Source organism: Prunus avium, chromosome 5, assembly GCF_965620075.1.
Source record: "Prunus avium chromosome 5, drPruAviu1.hap1.1, whole genome shotgun sequence".
NCBI classification, from domain to species: Eukaryota; Viridiplantae; Streptophyta; class Magnoliopsida; order Rosales; family Rosaceae; genus Prunus; species Prunus avium.
The window spans coordinates 21,955,320-21,972,879 of record NC_142288.1 but is presented as its reverse complement, the minus strand read 5'-3'; the positions used below and the strand labels follow the sequence as shown (position 1 = coordinate 21,972,879).

The window sequence follows — 17,560 nt, the reverse complement described above, 5'->3', positions numbered from 1 at the left end:
CCAAAATCAGAGGAAAAGACAAAGCAATGGCTCTTTTAAAATGAACCCAGTTGTGATTTGTAATCACAATGACGTTTGTGATGTTGCTCTTATATGCAGATATGTGGAACAGAGTCCTTTGGATTGAAGTGCTTTGGAAATAGCTGATAAACCATATACATTCATGACAAATATAAGAACCATAACCCAGTTTTTCATTATAGAAAAATAGAAAAAAAAAGTTCATAATTTTAGGAAGGGCCAAGGATAAGTCCCCAGCCATAACCTATATATGTTTTACATGGTCATTCAACGTCTTAGCTTCTACTCAAAGTCTCAAACTGGTAAAAGGGACATTGACATTGACTTGCAATTTACAACAGAGTTTTGTTCCCAGTTACTTTGAATCCGTCAGGCTCAAACTGAAATCCCATAGCTTCTTTGCCAGTTCTGGATCTTTAGCCTGAGAGGTTGGATTGGCTTTGTTGCTGTCCATAAAATATTCGCCGCTGACACCCTTAACTTGCGGATGCAATGCCACGTAGCATTCAGTTGCTGCTCCCTGCAGTTATGTGAAGTATATTAAAAAGACAACTAACATGCAGTGAAGCTGCTTGAGCATATCTTAATAGGATTGGGAGATAGACATCAAAACATGAGTTTGCTGAGTGTATCAGATTAGTAACATACCTGCTGAACATTTTTAAGCATCAATCTACCGAGCGTGCTGGCAATGACTGCATTAAACCAAAACAATAAATATCAAGACACGAATCCACACAAATACAGGAAATGGTGAAATTTAAAAAAAGGAATGGGCAAGGCGAGAGGGTTGTAGAAGATTGGTAGCGTAGAAGAACGAATATTTGTCAATGGTTCAAAAGTTTACCATTAATATAACTGTGGTAGCGTAGAAGATTGGTAGCAATTGATCCAGGATGAAGGGAATTAGCAGTTATAGCAACTCCTTCTTCCTGTTAAACAAGACAGGATTTTAAAAGATTATTGAAAAAAAAAAAAAATTGGAACACAAACAAAAGATTAGAATTTCCTATCCATGATGGCATGGCTTTGGAAGTACGGACTGCTTAAGAGTGTTGAAAACACCAATGATGTAAAAGCTACACTCTATGCCCTACTGCTCTTTTCAACTGTTTCTCTTTTCAAGATAGTAAGAATAACCATATGGAATATTTGCTACTACAATGAACATTTGAGACAAAATTATGTAAGCATCTCTGGAAAAAAGAAAATACTTGCACACTGAAATTAGGCTGTCACTCTTTTCTCTTCTATTGACCAAAAGAAACATGAACAAAGCCCAGGGCCCCGCACATGCTAAAGCATTTAATTCACATTTATCTCAGGAACTTAACAAATTAATGCTAACCAAAAGTCTTATCTACGCTGTTATTTAAGGGTTCCATATTCTAGGAGCCCAAACTATAGGACTGAATAAGTCTTCCTCTATCCGTTGCAGGTCGAGAACTCCTTACGATTGACCAAGAAAAAATATAATCAGATAAATGATTTATATCATCAAATTCACTGGCGATCATTTTTATGATCCTATATGAGTTGATACCTTCAAGCGCTTTGTGAGCTCATTAGCATGCAATATGTTGGCTAGCTTTGATTGTCCATAAGCGTATATACTGTTGTATCTGTGAATTTTCAAGTAACAAAATATAAGTACAGAGTTCAGACCAAAAAAAATATATATAAGTAAAGAGAAGTATTGCTTGACGAAATTTGATACATTGCAAACCATAAAACCATATATTATTGCATTATTGCAGCAGCACATAGTGACAAAATTCATAAAACTATTACCCTGATTCATCATTAATCTTATCAAATCGAATCCCCTCACTATATGCAAATCGGTGAGCCTCTGATGATAAGTTCACGATTCTTCCCTCTTTTTTGCTCTCCCTTGTTGTCTTCTTCATGGTCTCCAATAGAAGGTTGGTCAAAAGAAAATGGCCTGTAAAAGAATGGTAAGAACTCTTAAGATTCCAATTCTATAGAGACCATATAACAGGCCATTTCATATTCTCAAGAGAAACATCAAAAGAATTTCATGTTTTAAATACCTAAATGGTTGGTTGCAAACTGCATTTCAATGTTGTCTTGGGAAAGCATGAAAGGAGTTGCCATAACACCTGCATTATTACTTCAAACAAACAGAGAGGATAAATTATAACTCCGTAATGTTAATAATAATACCAATAGGAGAACATTGTACTAAAATATGAACTTATTGTTTTTCCTTCTTTCTTTTCCCACTCTTGGGACCAAACACCATTCCAAAATGAAGAATGAAGCAGCAATAACAACCATTGTCACAATGATATCATATAACACAGTGTGCAAGCACATGTAACCACTGATGCATTTGCGACAAGAGACGAGAGATTCAAATGAGCACAAGCAAATGTGACATAAACATTTACAATGGTCCAATTCAGATGTCTTACATCAGGATATTCAATGGAAGACCAGAGGAGTTATATTCCGATGCAAATTTCCTTACTGATGCCATTGAGCTGAGATCTAGTTCCATGACATCGATGTTGGCAGTGGGGATTTCCTTACGTATTGCCGTTCTCACATCCCTACCAGCCTCTGTATTTCTTACTGCCATGATGACATGAACACCACGCAAGGCTAGAACACGTGTTGTCTCCAGACCAAGACCACTTGATGCTCCTGGAATTAAATAAGTATAAGAACTGAAAAAAGGCCAAATCTGCAGATTTCACCAATTGTCAAGCAAAAAAGCAATTTAAAATTTCAATGGCAGGATTTTCAGATTAATGATTTTTGTAATTGTGGCAATAAGTCCACAGGAAAACTCTGAACTAGATTTCATAGCATAACGATCCTAAAGAATTCTAAAAAACTAAAAAAAGATTTAAACTAGACCAAAACTTTGATCAACTCCATTTACTCCATTTTTAACATCAAGTCAACTAATCCTAAACTAGCCAGCTTCAATTAGAAAATCAACCAACCAATTAAACACTAAACAACTACCCATGAAAGAAAACAAGAAGTAGAAACGATCGTACACACCCAACTTCAGATGGGTTGCCAAAAGAAACTCCATTTGGTTGCTCAATTATTAGTTTAACATAAAAAAACAACTAAAACAACACTCTTTCTTCTTTTCCCTATAATTGTCTCAGCAAACAAACATATGACACAATTAGAAATTATAGGAACTGACCAACAAAAGAAAAAAGCACACACGGCAATACAGAAACAAAGAACAAAACTACCCAGATGAAAAAGAAGAAGAATTTAGCATAACAAGACCTGTAACAATTGCCGTGAGACCAGTTCCATCAATTCCTTGAGTAACTTCCTCAGCTGTAGAGCGGGCTGAGAATCCAGATTGCCCTTTCCATCCAAATATCCACATTTTTCAAGATTGTTGATCAGACTCTGCAAATCCAAAATATAAACAGCATTTCACAGAGCTGCATTTCCAAAACCCAACATGTGATGTGATGTGGGGTTTAATTTAAATCACAAAACTAATACAATTAGCGATCGACCCCCACTAGCGTGATAGCCGTTGGATATGCGTGTATGATTAGGATTTGATAAGATGGTTATGCATTGATGTTTTGGTAAAAAGTTAGGGATTTACTAAAAGTGAAAAGAAAAATGTTAAAACAAACTGCTTTGACAATTAAAAAGAGTGAACAACATGTCACTTTATAGTTGAGCCACAATAAAATGTAAGGAGGGAAGTATTGCCCTTCTTTTTATAACCCTTTTAAGAAATATTAAACTTCTCTAATTGAAAAACAGATTTTTACCTACCAAGTTGAATAATATATGAAACAGTCTTGCAATAGATTTGTGCATATTCTTTTTCCTTTTCTTGAATTGCCTCCACCAAAATTGCTCCAATTTTTATATTCCAGTTTAGTTTTATGAACGAATTTAATGCTTCAAGGCACTCGTAATAATGCTATCTTTCAGACTTTATTTACCTCACTACGTATATGAATCTATATAGCCCTTTTATATAGTCATATGTGCTCTCCAAAATGATATAATAACTCTTCAATTGGATCTAACGACAACTCTTCAATGACCCTATTTAATTTAGATTATTTTTTTATACAATTGCGATTTCATGTCTTTTATCTCTTGAAATATGATGAAAAGTCACAAACAATAATGACCCAAAAAAAAAGTCACAAACAATTTAGCCAAAATACATTTCTCTGGAAGAGCCGAAGACACTTGCTTGATCAAGGTATGCTCAAACTTAAAATCAAATCATCAGAAGAACGTAGAATGCACAAGGCACATCAGCATATAAACTAACCCACAAAAGAATTCTCCATTCAAAACATGTCACAAAAACTTTGAATACATCATAAGTACTAGTACTGCATGCTTAATTTACACACATTTTTCTCAAGACCAGCACCAAGAAAAAGGAGGAGAAGAAGACACAGAGGGTGCAGAGATGGGCGACCACTAGAGTGGGAAGAAAATTAGCCCCTGGACTTGAAAGGAATGGCCCTGATGACTATCTGGTGGTAGATAGCAGCAAGAGCAGCACCAATGAATGGCCCCACCCAGAAGATCCACTGTAAACAGAAACATGGTACCATAAATCTCATATTCTCATTAAACAATTAAAAGTTCAAAGAAAAATGTTTAATTAGTATTAGTTAATTCGCTTACATGGTCATCCCAAGCCTGGTCCTTGTTGAAGACAATGGCAGCTCCAAGACTCCTGGCAGGGTTGATGCCAGTTCCAGTGATGGGGATGGTGGCCAAGTGAACCAAGAAAACTGCAAACCCAATGGGAAGAGGAGCCAAAATCTGCATACACATATACATATACATTCTAAGTTAAAACACAGTCCAAATAATGACCTTTCTGATTCATTGAGCTTCAAAGCATAGTGCTAAGTTTGACTTAGGATATAACAAATGTTTGAAGATGATCATTTGGTTGAGGTAATGTAGAGCAGAAGGAACCATGGAGAGACCAAACAAATTAGATAAGCAAGCCCATAAATGATCTCTTGTTGGTAGGGACTAGTGAGTCTTACTCTTAAATGGTGGATAACATTTTGCCTTAAAAAGGGAGGAGGCATCTTTGTCCTGGAGGTATAATTAAGTCCCCACTTTCACATTTACATGCATATTTGATCCACCAAACACACCAGTGGGTCTCACATGTATAAGACCCACTGGGCACGACAGAACTTTTTCCACCTTAAAGGCACCCACACCAATGACACAACCAAACAAAAGCAACATGCAAGTGTCATTATTTTCCAGCATTCACAAAACAAGGACTAGAGAAGTGATAATTCTATAGTCCCCCCCTTTAAGCCATTTGGGAAGCTTTAATGGTAACAAATAACCAATTAAATATTGGTTGAGCAAAGAATAGAAAACTAGAAGATCAGCCAACAATTTCTTCCACAGAGACTATAAATTAACCAAAAACATTCAGCAGCAGCTCAAAGAACTAAACCAGAAACCAATTTATAAACAGCCCATGAAAAATAAACCAGCTTTGGAGCACTCAATCATATCTAAACCCATTCAATGGACACATGAGTGTCAAAATAGCAAAACAATTAAACAATCAGAGGCTGCAAAAGTATATAACAGAGATAATAATAAAGAATACTTACAGGGACATGAGAGTCTCTGGCATTCCTCTTGGCATCAGTGGCAGAGAAGACAGTGTAAACAAGGACAAAAGTGCCAACAATCTCAGCCCCAAGGCCATCACCCTTGGTGTAGCCATGGTTAACAACATTGGCTCCACCTCCCAAAAGCTCATATTGGTTCTTTTGGAAGCCCTTCACAACACCTGCACCAGCAATAGCACCAAGGGTCTGCATGACTATGTAGAAAACAGCTCTTGTAAGGGAGAGTTTCCTTGCCAGGAAGAGACCAAAGGTCACAGCTGGGTTGATGTGTCCACCTGTTACATGCAAGCACAGAGATCTGGTTACAAAAGAATTTTATCACAAAAATGTAACCATGAAAGGAAGCCAATTATAGTTTAAAACAGAAGAACAAATTTTAAGAGGAAAAATCAAAGATGACAAGGAAAGCCCACATCAAAGATAGTTGAAACACCCACAAAAGTCTACCCAAAATATTTTTAAAAATCACTAAAAATAAATTCTGAAGAAACCCATGAAATATACAACAAGAAAAAGTGTTTTTTTTCTTTCAGTGGAAGTTATCAACTTTAAGTAAATACTTGAAAGATGAAGAGATGGAAAGGGAGGATAAGCTAACCTGAGATACCAGCAGTGGAGTAGACAAGGGCAAATATGGTACCACCAAAAGCCCAAGCAATTCCTTGGATGCCAACAGAGGCACACTTGGTAGGAGCCCTCTTCACACCCATCACAGTCAAGATAGTGATGTAGAGGAACAAGAAGGTGGCAATGAACTCAGCAATTCCAGCTCTGTAGAAAGACCATGAAGTGAGCTCACCAGGCTCAAACAAAGGAGCTGGTGGAGGCTCCTTGTAGTCCTTGTCTGTCTGAGCTGATGTCCCAATAGGCTGCCTCTCTTGGAACTTGTTAGCTCCAAGTCTAACATCTTCTTCCTTACCCTCCATAGTCTCACACTAACCAGCTTTCTCTAGCTCTTTCTCTCTCTGTTTGAAAAGCAAACCAAAGTTGCTCTCTTTACACACTCAAAGCAAGGGTTTTGTGAGTTTCTGCAATGCAAGAGAGGCTAAGATAAGGGGAACTTTTATAGCTGAGGTGTCTGTCAGTCTATTATTTGCCAAATGAAATAATGGGTTGTCTTTCTTTTTAATTTATTTTCAATTAAGTATTTGTTATAAATAAAATAAAAATAAAAACTTTTTTATGTGGTAGTCCCTAAACAAAGGTCATTACTTTGTAAGCAAATGTTTATAATGATATTAAGGAGAAGGTATTAGAGTTTTGGGGATGGTTCTGGAAAGGTCAGAATTTGCAGAAGCATGCTGACATTTTCTGGTTCATTTGTTTTTGTTGTTCTTATCCTCTACAGAAATTGTTCTTATTTTTTTGTTTGTGTGCTTTTTCGAATTTGTAAAGCTTTTGGTTAGCTGTTCTGGTATGTTCATCTGATTCATACACCTAAGCACCTAACCGAAATTAAAGATTGTGCACATGGAATTTGATTTTTAAAATGTTGTGGTCCAATTTTCTCATCATCATTAAACAACTCTCTACTTTTTCTTTTCTTTCTTCTTTTTGGGGTTTGGAGGAGAGTGGTCCTTTATCTCTCTCTATTGCCAAGTTTAGGGCTTCATGCAAAATTCAAGTGGGGAGAAAAATTTAAGTGGGCGTCATGTCACAAAGTTATCTTCAATTAATTACATTACGTTGTGCAATGCGTTATAAGAATTCCACATAACATAATATGATTTTATGAGAATAGTTAAACAGTGTTATTCCCGTGACATGTAATTTCTTTTCTTAAATTAGAGTGTTTTTGTGGTAAATGTTGTATGCGTTGCATATTGCAAGATGTACAAGAGTGGATTAATGAAGAGGAAAGAGCTTATAAATAGTCATCAAAACTGAACCCAAAAGTGATTTTTCCAATTACTGAATTTCATGAGGGTGAAAAGCTTATAATTACTGTTTGGTTCAGTCATTTACGGAGTCTTTTTTCACTTTCAAGTTCTTGACTTTTAATGGTGAGTTGTTGTGAGTTTCTCAACGGCACGAAAACCAGAGCCACAGAAGATTAGAGTACAACGGGCGGGAGATCGTATGGCTGAGAAAAATTGGCCGTTTTTTTGTTGTGACCGTTGAGAACTTAAAATAGTGACAACCCTTTTGTAAGCACGTGGACGCCAACGTCATATCACATACGATGACATGGACCAATCCAGGGATGTTACTGTTTACTATACAGTATCTATGTCGCCCGACAAGGACAGGGGCCATGTCCACAGCTACGAGCCCACAAACAAAACCATGGTTTGATTTTAACTCTGATCGAGTTTTACAGATTGTCTAGCATGCTACATTGTCAAATTATCAACTTGAATTATTGATAAGGCGAATTTGTATATGAAAGTGTGATTTATTATAAAGTTTTGTGTGTCGGGTTATGGTGTTATCAATTCATTCAAATTATAACACATGTATGTTTACTCTAAAAATTACTCATACCCGCTTAATGTTACGATCATATCAAAAAATTACTCGTAGAATGACAATTAACATATCATATTATCTAGCAAATAACATTAAAGTTGTGTTTAAGGGAGCCACTATTGGCACTTCAAAATAATTATAGCACTTCTCTCTAATGAAGAATAATAATGCAGGAAGTCTATTTTGTTTGGAATGCCATGTCAAACAATTCTCAAATAATTTCAAATTACGTGAAGGGATAATCGAACTCAAATACAAATAAGCATGCAACACTGTTCTAACTAACTGAAATAACCTAACACGTTAACAATTCCCATATTTAATTAATGTGTAATCTTTGTTTAATAATTTCCAATACCTAACATGATTTGCTAACGATGGGTGTGAGAAAGCATGCCCCTCATTTTCTCTCCTCTTTTATGGTCCCAAACCTTGTCATTGTGAATTGTAATCTTCTTATTTGTTGCACTCTATCAAAAATAAACAAAATGGAAGAAGCAGTAGCCAAGTTATGGTGTACAACTCACACTCATGGGATGCCTTCTGTTCTTGGTCTTCTTCTGCCCCCAACTCACATGCAAGCTGCAGCCTTAGGCCCCATGCCAACTATGTAAATGACATTGAAAACTATAAAAACAGAAAAAGTGTCCTCTGTATCCCAAAAAACCATGAAGAAAAAAAGGGAGAAAAAAGATATCTGATAAGCATGGCAGTTGGCTTGGCACAATCTGGAGAGGTGTATATCTTTTGTATTTTTCTACTTTGCTGTGTCAAAATAGACAACTACCTACCCATCAACCTAGGGTCACTAAAATAGCTCCTCGCACTTTCCCCCAAAACCAATAGTAAGCCAAGGAACCAAAAATAATATAAAAAAAGTTAAGTGGAATCCAAGGCTTCCCATTTTTGAGTTTTTTAGCACTTTGGTTGTGGGTTTGTGGCTCTTTCTTGTATTGATAATCATGGCCCTATTGAAATCACAATCTCTCTCTCTCTCTCTCTCTCTCTCTCTCTCTCTCTCTCTCTCTATTTTGTCAAAAGATTTTTCAAGGGATATTGAATTTTGTTATATGCTATTACAAACAAACAGATGTCATTCACGTATTGCATTTCAATTAGGTATCTTTGAGTTTTTTTATTTTTAAACGTAGTTACATTATACAGAAGATTAATTGATAAGCTTGTGTTGTGTTTTGGACATAATATTCGAATAATATTCTTGTTGGATAGCTTCCGGAAATGTCATTGAAAGTGAAAGCAACACTTGACAATCGATTTTTTCTATAGAGGTGATTTGATTGGCATCCAAACAAACAATTGTTGTTTGATGTTTTATATTGGGCCAATATCATAAGAAGAAAAGTGGAAGTGATATTTCCAACAAAATTGGCTTGTTAGTCGTGCTACGGTGATGAAGGGTGATTGTATAGATACTCAAAAAAGATCTCTAGACACATAAATTTGAGTTTACCCCCCATGGGGCTTGGGCCTCAAAAAAACCGTAAGTATCAGCCCCTCTTTTTGTGGGCCATGATTATTGACTTGCAGCTTTGGTGCGAAGTTGACTAGACAAAAACATAGTGTTCCAGCTATAGGCACTATTCTCACAACCGAGTCCAATCCCTCTCTTAAAAAACCGCTTTGTCATAAAAATGATAGGCACTATTGGGATGTTTTTGGGACTTCAAATACGTTTGCTTTTTTTAATATCAGTTATGGAGAATGTGGTATTGCCACATTATAATTGCAACTTTACATTAATGGGGCTATTTTCAACAACCAAAAAGGATGATAAAAAAAATACCCAAGAGCCTTATGATTTAGTAACATAAATGGTTGCTGACGCAGATAAAATTGTACAAAATTTTCTACCCATAAAGCTTCATCCTCCACTAAGGCATGTGTGACAATGGACGATGCCAAACGAACGCTATTTTAATTAAGAGAGAGCCCTCGTTCAATTTAACGGGCAATAAGCTTACATACAAAGACTACCATGTTAAGGGAAGCTCTTGAGAGTTCTTAACCAGATTTCTAATGATTATACAATGCCAACACTACAAATATCATACAAGAACAAGCTGCCTTACTTTTTCTATTCTTTTTTAACTTACCAAGCTGTCTTACTTTGCTTCGTCCAATTCTTGACTCTGTTCGAGTTTGATGTGTGAGCAGGGCCTTTCTGGTTCTCCTCTAGACCACAGAATCTGTAAGTCACCTCTCTTCTTCCCTAAAGTCAGAAAAGTTCCTGCATTGAAATGTAAATTTTAATCAGTTTAGTTCGAGCATCCCAATATTATCCAAAAGCACACATCTAGAAGTATCCCACTACGGTTCCTGATTGCTTGCTGAGGCAGAAAATATTGCATGTGCAGTGCCCTTGGGATTTTTTATTCATTCGCTTAAAGGATAGGGTGAAGTTGGACTAAGATTTTGGTGAAGAAGAAAGAAAGGGACTTACCCAGTGTGAATGGAACAATGTAAAGCAGTGCCGGTTGGCCATGCCCATCCATCAAGTTTAATGCCACATATGTGATGAGAAGACCTGCACAGAATTTGAAAAATCATGTGTCTTTCTGGGAAAACACATCTAAGAAATCTGATACAGTAGCTGATGACAAAATCATCTGTTTATTATTTCTTACCCAATCCATAAGCCATCATTGCCCATAAGAAGTATCCAGCCCGAAGTGTCTTATTTGCCAACCAATCATACCTGCAAAAACCATTAACAATGCTTCATTTTATCTATTTCTGTTCATATAAACACCACCAAAAATTTGATGTATGAAGAAATGCCAAGAACAAGTCTTTTATCAAACTGGGATAGGCTGCAGAGCTTAAACCTGAGTGAGAACGCCACAAGCAGGCCTGGTAATAGGATGTCACCGAATCCTATGATGCTGAAACCACCCCAGGGGTCGAACATGCGTGGGATCTTTAGTAGCATTGGAATACCATCCTCTCCACTTTTGTCACCACTGGCTACCTGTAAAAGGAGACAAAGCCATTAGACATCTCTAGAGTATTTAAAAGCCTTGAACAACCAACTGATCCATAATTACATATGCATGTATATATTAAACGTAGCAAGTAGAGAAACTTAATAGAATCACTTACCACAATCATCACGCTTTCATGGAACAACTTCTTAGAAACAAACACCCAAAAGATGTCATACAAGAAGGCACAACTGAGGAGGACCGTACCCACCTGATTAAAAAGAAACCACCCTAAATCAGTTGCCAGTAATGCTTAAATATGTGTGTAAGTGAGTGAGAGAGAGAGAGAGAGTGTGTGTGTGTGTGTGTGTGTACATTCCATATCCATTTTATTAAAGCCTTCAACACAAACAACTACCCGCCAATAACAAAAGACAAAAATGAAAATCTTCTTTAAAAAGATAAACTATTAACATAAGTAACCAACGTTGAGGCATAATTGCACACATCTGAGATTTCTGATTGACATCATTTCAGCAAAAGTGCCAAAAAGGGGTGAATACATGTTAACAATGCAAAAATTATAATAAGTGCAACTCACTCAAAATCCAATAAATAAAAATTTTCAAATGGGAGAGACTTTCATCTGCACAGATATGCACACTTGTACTTTAACTGCTACAAACCAACGCCATAATTACAGTCAAGTGATTCCAACAATAAGCACTGATTCAGAATGTTTGGAAATAGATTGCCTAATATATTGTTACCAAGCAGAAAAATGGTTTCTGGCCCCAAAAGAAAAAGAAATCAGTTAGACTGATAAGTTTGAATTATTACCTTGAGATTAGGTATCCGAACAATTTGAAGAACTGTGATTATCAGTGCAATTCCCTGATGGAAGAATCATTGAAAGGAAACCGTCATTAGTTGATTACTTGCCCTTCAGTTTTTGCAATAGTCAAACTTATTACTTTATACATACAGCATTTAAGGGAAGGGGAAATGTAACTTAGGACCTCCTCTTCGAAGGACATGGGTTGGCAACCAAAGGGGCTATACCAGAACTTAAGTTCATGAAGAAGTCAAAATATATGATTCATTGGAAATAACTTTTTGATGGGGAAGTTTATCTTACAAGTATATCTTGACCAATCCAGGCAAAGGAAACGTTGCGGAAAACTGCCCAAAGAACAGCAAATGCTATGCAAAATGGAGAAACAGCCAAAGTAAGGTATGAGACTGCTCCCAAGATAGGTACTTTAATGTATGATTCCCCAGTACGTTTGAACCACCTGCGGAAGTGTAGAATGAGTTCAAGACCTTAAAGCAAGTTGTCACTGCATGACTGATTCAATATACACCACCAGGTTTCTGGTACACCTACTTTATGGAATTGTTTCAGTCAATTAACCTAAAACTCAGGATTGTCAAAGCTACACATACAGTACAGGAGCTGTGCAAAATACTTAAAACCTTGCTTAATGTTTTTGAAAGTATTTCAAAGAATCAGAAGATCACAAAAATGATATAATTCCCACATAGAAAGCAACTTCCCACTAAATGTATGATAAACCATCCCCATACAAAGGGGACATGCAAATTCCATTGAAAATTCTGATTAAGACACATGAGTACAAATACTCAATGACTCCTGATATAGTCTACCCAAATAAACAGATACGAGTTGGAACTGACAGCCAGCAGGTGCACTAAGGTTAGTTAGGTGATTAAAAGGAGAATCTTCATAAAATGCCAGAAATTATGTCTCAATAGGAGATGAAACTAATTGTACCTTGATAACAACGCAACCAAGCAAGTTTGCAAACCCTGGATATAAAGAATTGGTGAAGTTAGATGAAAATCTATTGGACAATGCAATATGCACAGATTATATAATGTGCAAATATGTCAGATTACAAAACCACGGCCTGCAGAACAACTTCAGAGCATAACTTTTCATTGTGCATATGTATAAAATTGAAGTTGAGGTAAATGCTTTGTGCAAGAATGTAAGCATGCAGATGCATCATAAGTTGATTAATTAGAATTGGGAGGACTCATACCTCTACACCACCTATGCAAAAAAGAACAACCAAAAGCTCGACAAACCAGCCTGACATAAGCTTGTAGAGTATAACCAAGAAGCATGAAGCAATAATAACAAACAAGACAGCTGATGTTGTGCTGATGTCTACTACGCTGGCACCTAAAGGAGCTTTGGCACTTGGAATTTCATCAGAAGCATCCTACAAGACAATGAATTTCTAATCAATACATACTAACAAGCTTCAGTAGAACAACACAACACGAAAGCAAAATTAAAATATAAACCTAGACCAATTTAGCTAAGGCTGGCAAAAGGTGACCTTTAATAGCTTGTCCTGTTCAATAGATGCTTCTCTGGCACTCCATGCAGACCAATAAGATGCACACAAGATAGTACCGACAGCCATCAACCATAAAAATACTTCCGCAATGTCAACAACAGGTCGTTGCGGTGAGTACAACTGCACAGAAACTGCAGAGAGCCTACAATTAGAAAGCTATCCAGTAAAGGTATAAGGTACATATACATCCAACAAAGAATGCTAAAGATATTATTATCCTAAGTGAAAAGCACATCTTAGATGCTTACATTTCTGAAGCTACAAAAATGCTAAGGAAAATTCCAATATATCTCGAAGCACAAATTTTTGTGGGTTATAAATGTTCTTTGAGTATAGGGAAGCATACCCAATGAATTATTCATTAACATCTTTTCCAAGGTAGCACCAGCATCCTGCGGGAGCATGACAGCTGGTATGCGTATATCTAAAGCAGTTTCATCTGGCTCACACACCATCTTGTAAAGTTCTGCCAAAAAGAGACACATTTGATATGAAACGAATATGGTTTGCAAGACATTTATCTCTGTTTGATTATATTTCTATGTTTCAACATTCATATATCTAACTGAAAGCTCTAAAATTAGTCCCTTATCAAGGAAAATGAGAACTAACATGTTACATAATAGTTTCAATCTATCTATGAGTAGCATAACAACAACACACACACACACACACACACACACACACATATATATATTTGGATAGTGAAGCTTTTTTGACATACCATTACTAGTCAATGCACACATCAAATGACCCAAACATATATTCTTTACCTTTCTGGTTATTTACAATGAGTACAGCGGAGGCATTAGCTTGTTGGGCAAAATTTGCTTTAGTTGTGAATTTGCAGTGGCCTCGGTCCACCATGATGACATCTCCAGCAAGCTAAACAAACATTAAAAAGAAAACACATTGATGTTAAAAAAACATATAACATATTTGCTTGATGTTTGTGACCATGAATGTCAAGAGAATATAGTTTAAACATGAAAACCTTATTATTTTGTTTGTTACAACAATCACGAGGATTTGAAAGAATAAGGTGAGTTTGCTGTGCTTTTTTCTCCTTTGATTCAATGGTAGTTCCAAATCTAGCACCCACGCCAACAAACTCACTTGCCTCTACACCATCAACCCAAGTTTGAACTTTTACCTACAAAACAGTTCGTGATAGAGCAGTGGGTAATTATATATAGATAGAAATCACCAACAGGTCAAGTAAGTTGCATGAGCCATCCAGAATAAACTTCACTATCCAGATTGAAACCAACTTTCCTCTAAACCAGTTACAAAGCATCAATTTGAAAAATGAGCCATACTTATTGAAAAGGCATGTGCCATGGAAGCATGAATAAATGTCCCTCCAATCACAGCTGACCAGAAGTCTACACATTTCCATATCAATTTAAAACAGGAAAATAATAAAAAGAAAAAGAAGAGGAAGCATCATTATGAGCCAAAAGGGAGGAAATTTTAGCCTCGTGTATCCCTCCTGCTTTTTAAACACCCCAAAACTGCATGGCATGAAATACCATTGCCATTGCCGGTCCTTAATCTATAATCATGAGACAGTACAAAAAATCCAACCCAAACTCCTCCATTAGAAGGAAATATAAGAATGAGCTGGATGACTACAAGGGGAGAATATAGAAACGTACTGTTCAAAAGGGAAACATTTTGAAGGTGAGGGGAAAATAGAAGGAAATATAAGAATGAGCTGGATGACTACAAGGGGAGAATATAGAAACGTACTGTATACTAACTTAAACTATGTTCATGTCAATCAGTTCAACAACCTGATTAATCAATAAGACCAAACAACAACCCAATTCCAATCCAAAAGCATAAAAACAACAAACTTGCAAATGCAAATTCATCACTTTGAACTTCATCCGGTGCACTAACAGCTCCCAATTGTACAAAAATGAATATTTATATTATCCTACTCAGTTAATCACATCACCATCTCATTTTCTTCCACAAATAACCCATAATTACACCAAAACCCATGAACAAAAAGCAAGACCCAGTAGCTAAAACACAAGAACATGAAAAGTCGGCGAGATAAAGCAGCATTAGATTACCAAAACGAAATTGTTCTCACACCCAGGCTTCTTTGGAGCTGAATCGTCATCGTGCACTATATCCCCAGCTGTCACAGAGCTAGGCTTAGAGACCAGTAGAATCAGAGCTGACACAAACACTAACCCACAAAGCCTCTGCGAATCCATGAGTTCTTGAACCCTTCCTCGATCTTTTAAGAACCCTTTTGGCTCTTCTTTCTCTGCATCACAGATTCACAAGCTTGTAGCTATGAAAGAAAGAGACTTTCGCTTTGTTTCTGTGATGCTACTGTTAACAGAAAAAGGAAAAGCTAATATTAGCTCAGGGAAAAACGAACAAATAAAATTAAAATAAATGCTTTGGATCTACTATGCGTCTGTTGCAGAGTGACGTTTACCGAAGAGAAGGAAGAGGAGGACGGTGCGTTTTGATGATTGCCTTGGCAACTAAATTAATTAAATTTCATTATTAAATTAATTACCTGACTCTTGAATTTGAGAATAAATAAATTTTTTACTTATTTTTGTCAGCAAATGGGTATTTGACTACACCGGGGCAGTTGAAGACCGCGGGAAAATATATTTAATTATGGTTTGTGATATTATTTTTCTTTTAAGGACCTTTAATTTATCATATTAATTAAATACACCTTCACCTGGTATTTCATTAACATTGTAGTAGGTGTCATTTGCAAATTGGTCTCCAGCTGGTTTTGGAATATCCAGGACTCCTTTGATAATATTATATAATATATATATATAAACACATAGTTTTTTTTTAATGAAAAAAAGTTTAGGTGGAGGTTGACTACGCTCACCACCAGCGTCAGGGTAGACCTCCATCCCTATAGCATATTTCTTGCATTCTCCTTTACATATGTTATCTTTTGCCTTTTCTTTTTTCATCATGCAATGTGATTTGATAATTAAAACCGTCTATAGTTCTGTTTGTGGTTGTTTTTGTTTGTGGGGTTTATCCCCCCTTGCTCATAAAAACACCATTAGTAAACATAGAAGAAGCAAAAATTTAGAATAACTCTCACTCCATTTGTTATTAAACGATGACCTAAATATATAGAAAGTTAAAAACGTACGTGTGAATTCCATATTACAATATGTTAGTGGGGTAGTTGATTTTATACCCATTTGTTTTCTCTCCTTGTAAACATGTCAGAATTGTTATCATATCAATGGAGGAACCTAGTGTTTTGATTAGGCACTGAATTATCACACTAAAACAAAAAAGGTGTTGACGGATTTCTTGTTTTTGCCAAGATGTCCTCGACATAAACGTGTCCGAACAGGGCATTGTGTTTTTTGGTGTTCTGAGTTGCATGTGGCAATGTCCATAAGAACCAACCAGCCATCATCCGTTGGTAAGAATTTGACACAAGCAATAGAAAAAAAAAATCCACATAAATTATAAACCAAAATTCAACGGAAACAGAAAAGTTGAAAGAAATTGAGGCTTACGTTTCCATGCCCCATACTCCAATGGTCCACATCTGACAAGGAAATTTGTCTGCCGGGCACATCACGTTTTTTTCTTTCTTGCTGATCTTTTGTCTTGTTAACGTATGTAATCTTGTCTTTCTCAATAATTTACAATTTGTTGGCCTAAATCAAGGAAACTTTACTATTTGCGTACATCATACATTATAAACCAATGATTATGATATGTGTAAAGCAACCCACTTCAGAATCTGTCCAGAAGCTAATGGCTCTAATGAGTCCATATTGAGCAGACGTGAGTACAGTCAAATTGCCATTCATACATGTATTAACGGTCATATTTCATTTTTCGTATATACACGTGTAGAGGATTAATATGCTTAATGCATTGACATTCATTTTCATCTTTTGTATATAAAAGTGTGGAGTACTGATGCTAGCAAAATTTTTGGTACATACAAGTCGAAGTAAGTAGATAAAATTCCCATCTCCATCTTTGCATTTCAATCTCAGTAGTAAACAGATTTTTTACTACAGTACGAGCATTAAGAGGAGAGATAAAC

General features: G+C 36.3%; 3 protein-coding genes across 3 annotated transcripts; all 3 read right to left on the bottom strand.

Moving 5' to 3' along the window:
• Positions 1–171: 171 nt before the first annotated feature.
• On the bottom strand, positions 172–3,496 carry LOC110762503 (short-chain dehydrogenase TIC 32, chloroplastic). The gene is made up of 8 exons (XM_021965151.2): positions 3,301–3,496; positions 2,460–2,691; positions 2,076–2,155; positions 1,813–1,966; positions 1,565–1,643; positions 869–953; positions 670–716; positions 172–541 (listed from the first exon to the last, which is right to left on the bottom strand). The coding sequence occupies exons 1-8, from the start codon at positions 3,404–3,406 to the stop codon at positions 377–379; spliced, it is 948 nt and encodes a 315-aa protein (XP_021820843.1). The 5' UTR covers positions 3,407–3,496; the 3' UTR covers positions 172–376.
• An 822-nt stretch (positions 3,497–4,318) lies between these two features.
• LOC110762471 (aquaporin PIP1-3) lies at positions 4,319–6,737 on the bottom strand. Its single transcript, XM_021965115.2, has 4 exons — positions 6,280–6,737; positions 5,661–5,956; positions 4,693–4,833; positions 4,319–4,595 (listed from the first exon to the last, which is right to left on the bottom strand). The coding sequence occupies exons 1-4, from the start codon at positions 6,605–6,607 to the stop codon at positions 4,500–4,502; spliced, it is 861 nt and encodes a 286-aa protein (XP_021820807.1). The 5' UTR covers positions 6,608–6,737; the 3' UTR covers positions 4,319–4,499.
• Positions 6,738–10,067: 3,330 nt separating this feature from the next.
• On the bottom strand, positions 10,068–15,912 carry SPPL2 (SIGNAL PEPTIDE PEPTIDASE-LIKE 2). Its single transcript, XM_021965125.2, has 14 exons — positions 15,567–15,912; positions 14,477–14,635; positions 14,256–14,367; positions 13,829–13,948; positions 13,462–13,613; positions 13,159–13,341; positions 12,888–12,922; positions 12,231–12,387; positions 11,933–11,986; positions 11,271–11,363; positions 10,997–11,139; positions 10,796–10,866; positions 10,612–10,695; positions 10,068–10,398 (listed from the first exon to the last, which is right to left on the bottom strand). Exons 1-14 carry the CDS (start codon positions 15,711–15,713, stop codon positions 10,274–10,276), a joined length of 1,635 nt encoding a protein of 544 aa, XP_021820817.1. The 5' UTR covers positions 15,714–15,912; the 3' UTR covers positions 10,068–10,273.
• Between the last annotated feature and the right edge of the window lie 1,648 nt (positions 15,913–17,560).

Excerpts from the sequence above, each read along its gene's own strand:
- LOC110762503 (XM_021965151.2), bottom strand. The coding sequence starts at position 3,406 with ATGTGGATATTTGGATGGAAAGGGCAATCTGGATTCTCAGCCCGCTCT. Across the intron at positions 2,156-2,459 it reads CTTCCATTGAATATCCTGAT|TAATAATGCAGGTGTTATGG; the intron begins GTAAGACATCTG and ends GTTTGTTTGAAG. Across the intron at positions 1,644-1,812 it reads AAGATTAATGATGAATCAGG|ATACAACAGTATATACGCTT; the intron begins GTAATAGTTTTA and ends GAAAATTCACAG.
- LOC110762471 (XM_021965115.2), bottom strand. The coding sequence starts at position 6,607 with ATGGAGGGTAAGGAAGAAGATGTTAGACTTGGAGCTAACAAGTTCCAA. Across the intron at positions 4,834-5,660 it reads CCAGAGACTCTCATGTCCCT|ATTTTGGCTCCTCTTCCCAT; the intron begins GTAAGTATTCTT and ends ATGTGTATGCAG. Across the intron at positions 4,596-4,692 it reads ACCAGGCTTGGGATGACCAT|TGGATCTTCTGGGTGGGGCC; the intron begins GTAAGCGAATTA and ends TTCTGTTTACAG.
- SPPL2 (XM_021965125.2), bottom strand. The coding sequence starts at position 15,713 with ATGGATTCGCAGAGGCTTTGTGGGTTAGTGTTTGTGTCAGCTCTGATT. Across the intron at positions 14,636-15,566 it reads GTGAGAACAATTTCGTTTTG|GTAAAAGTTCAAACTTGGGT; the intron begins GTAATCTAATGC and ends ACTGTTTTGTAG. Across the intron at positions 11,140-11,270 it reads ATGAAAGCGTGATGATTGTG|GTAGCCAGTGGTGACAAAAG; the intron begins GTAAGTGATTCT and ends CTCCTTTTACAG.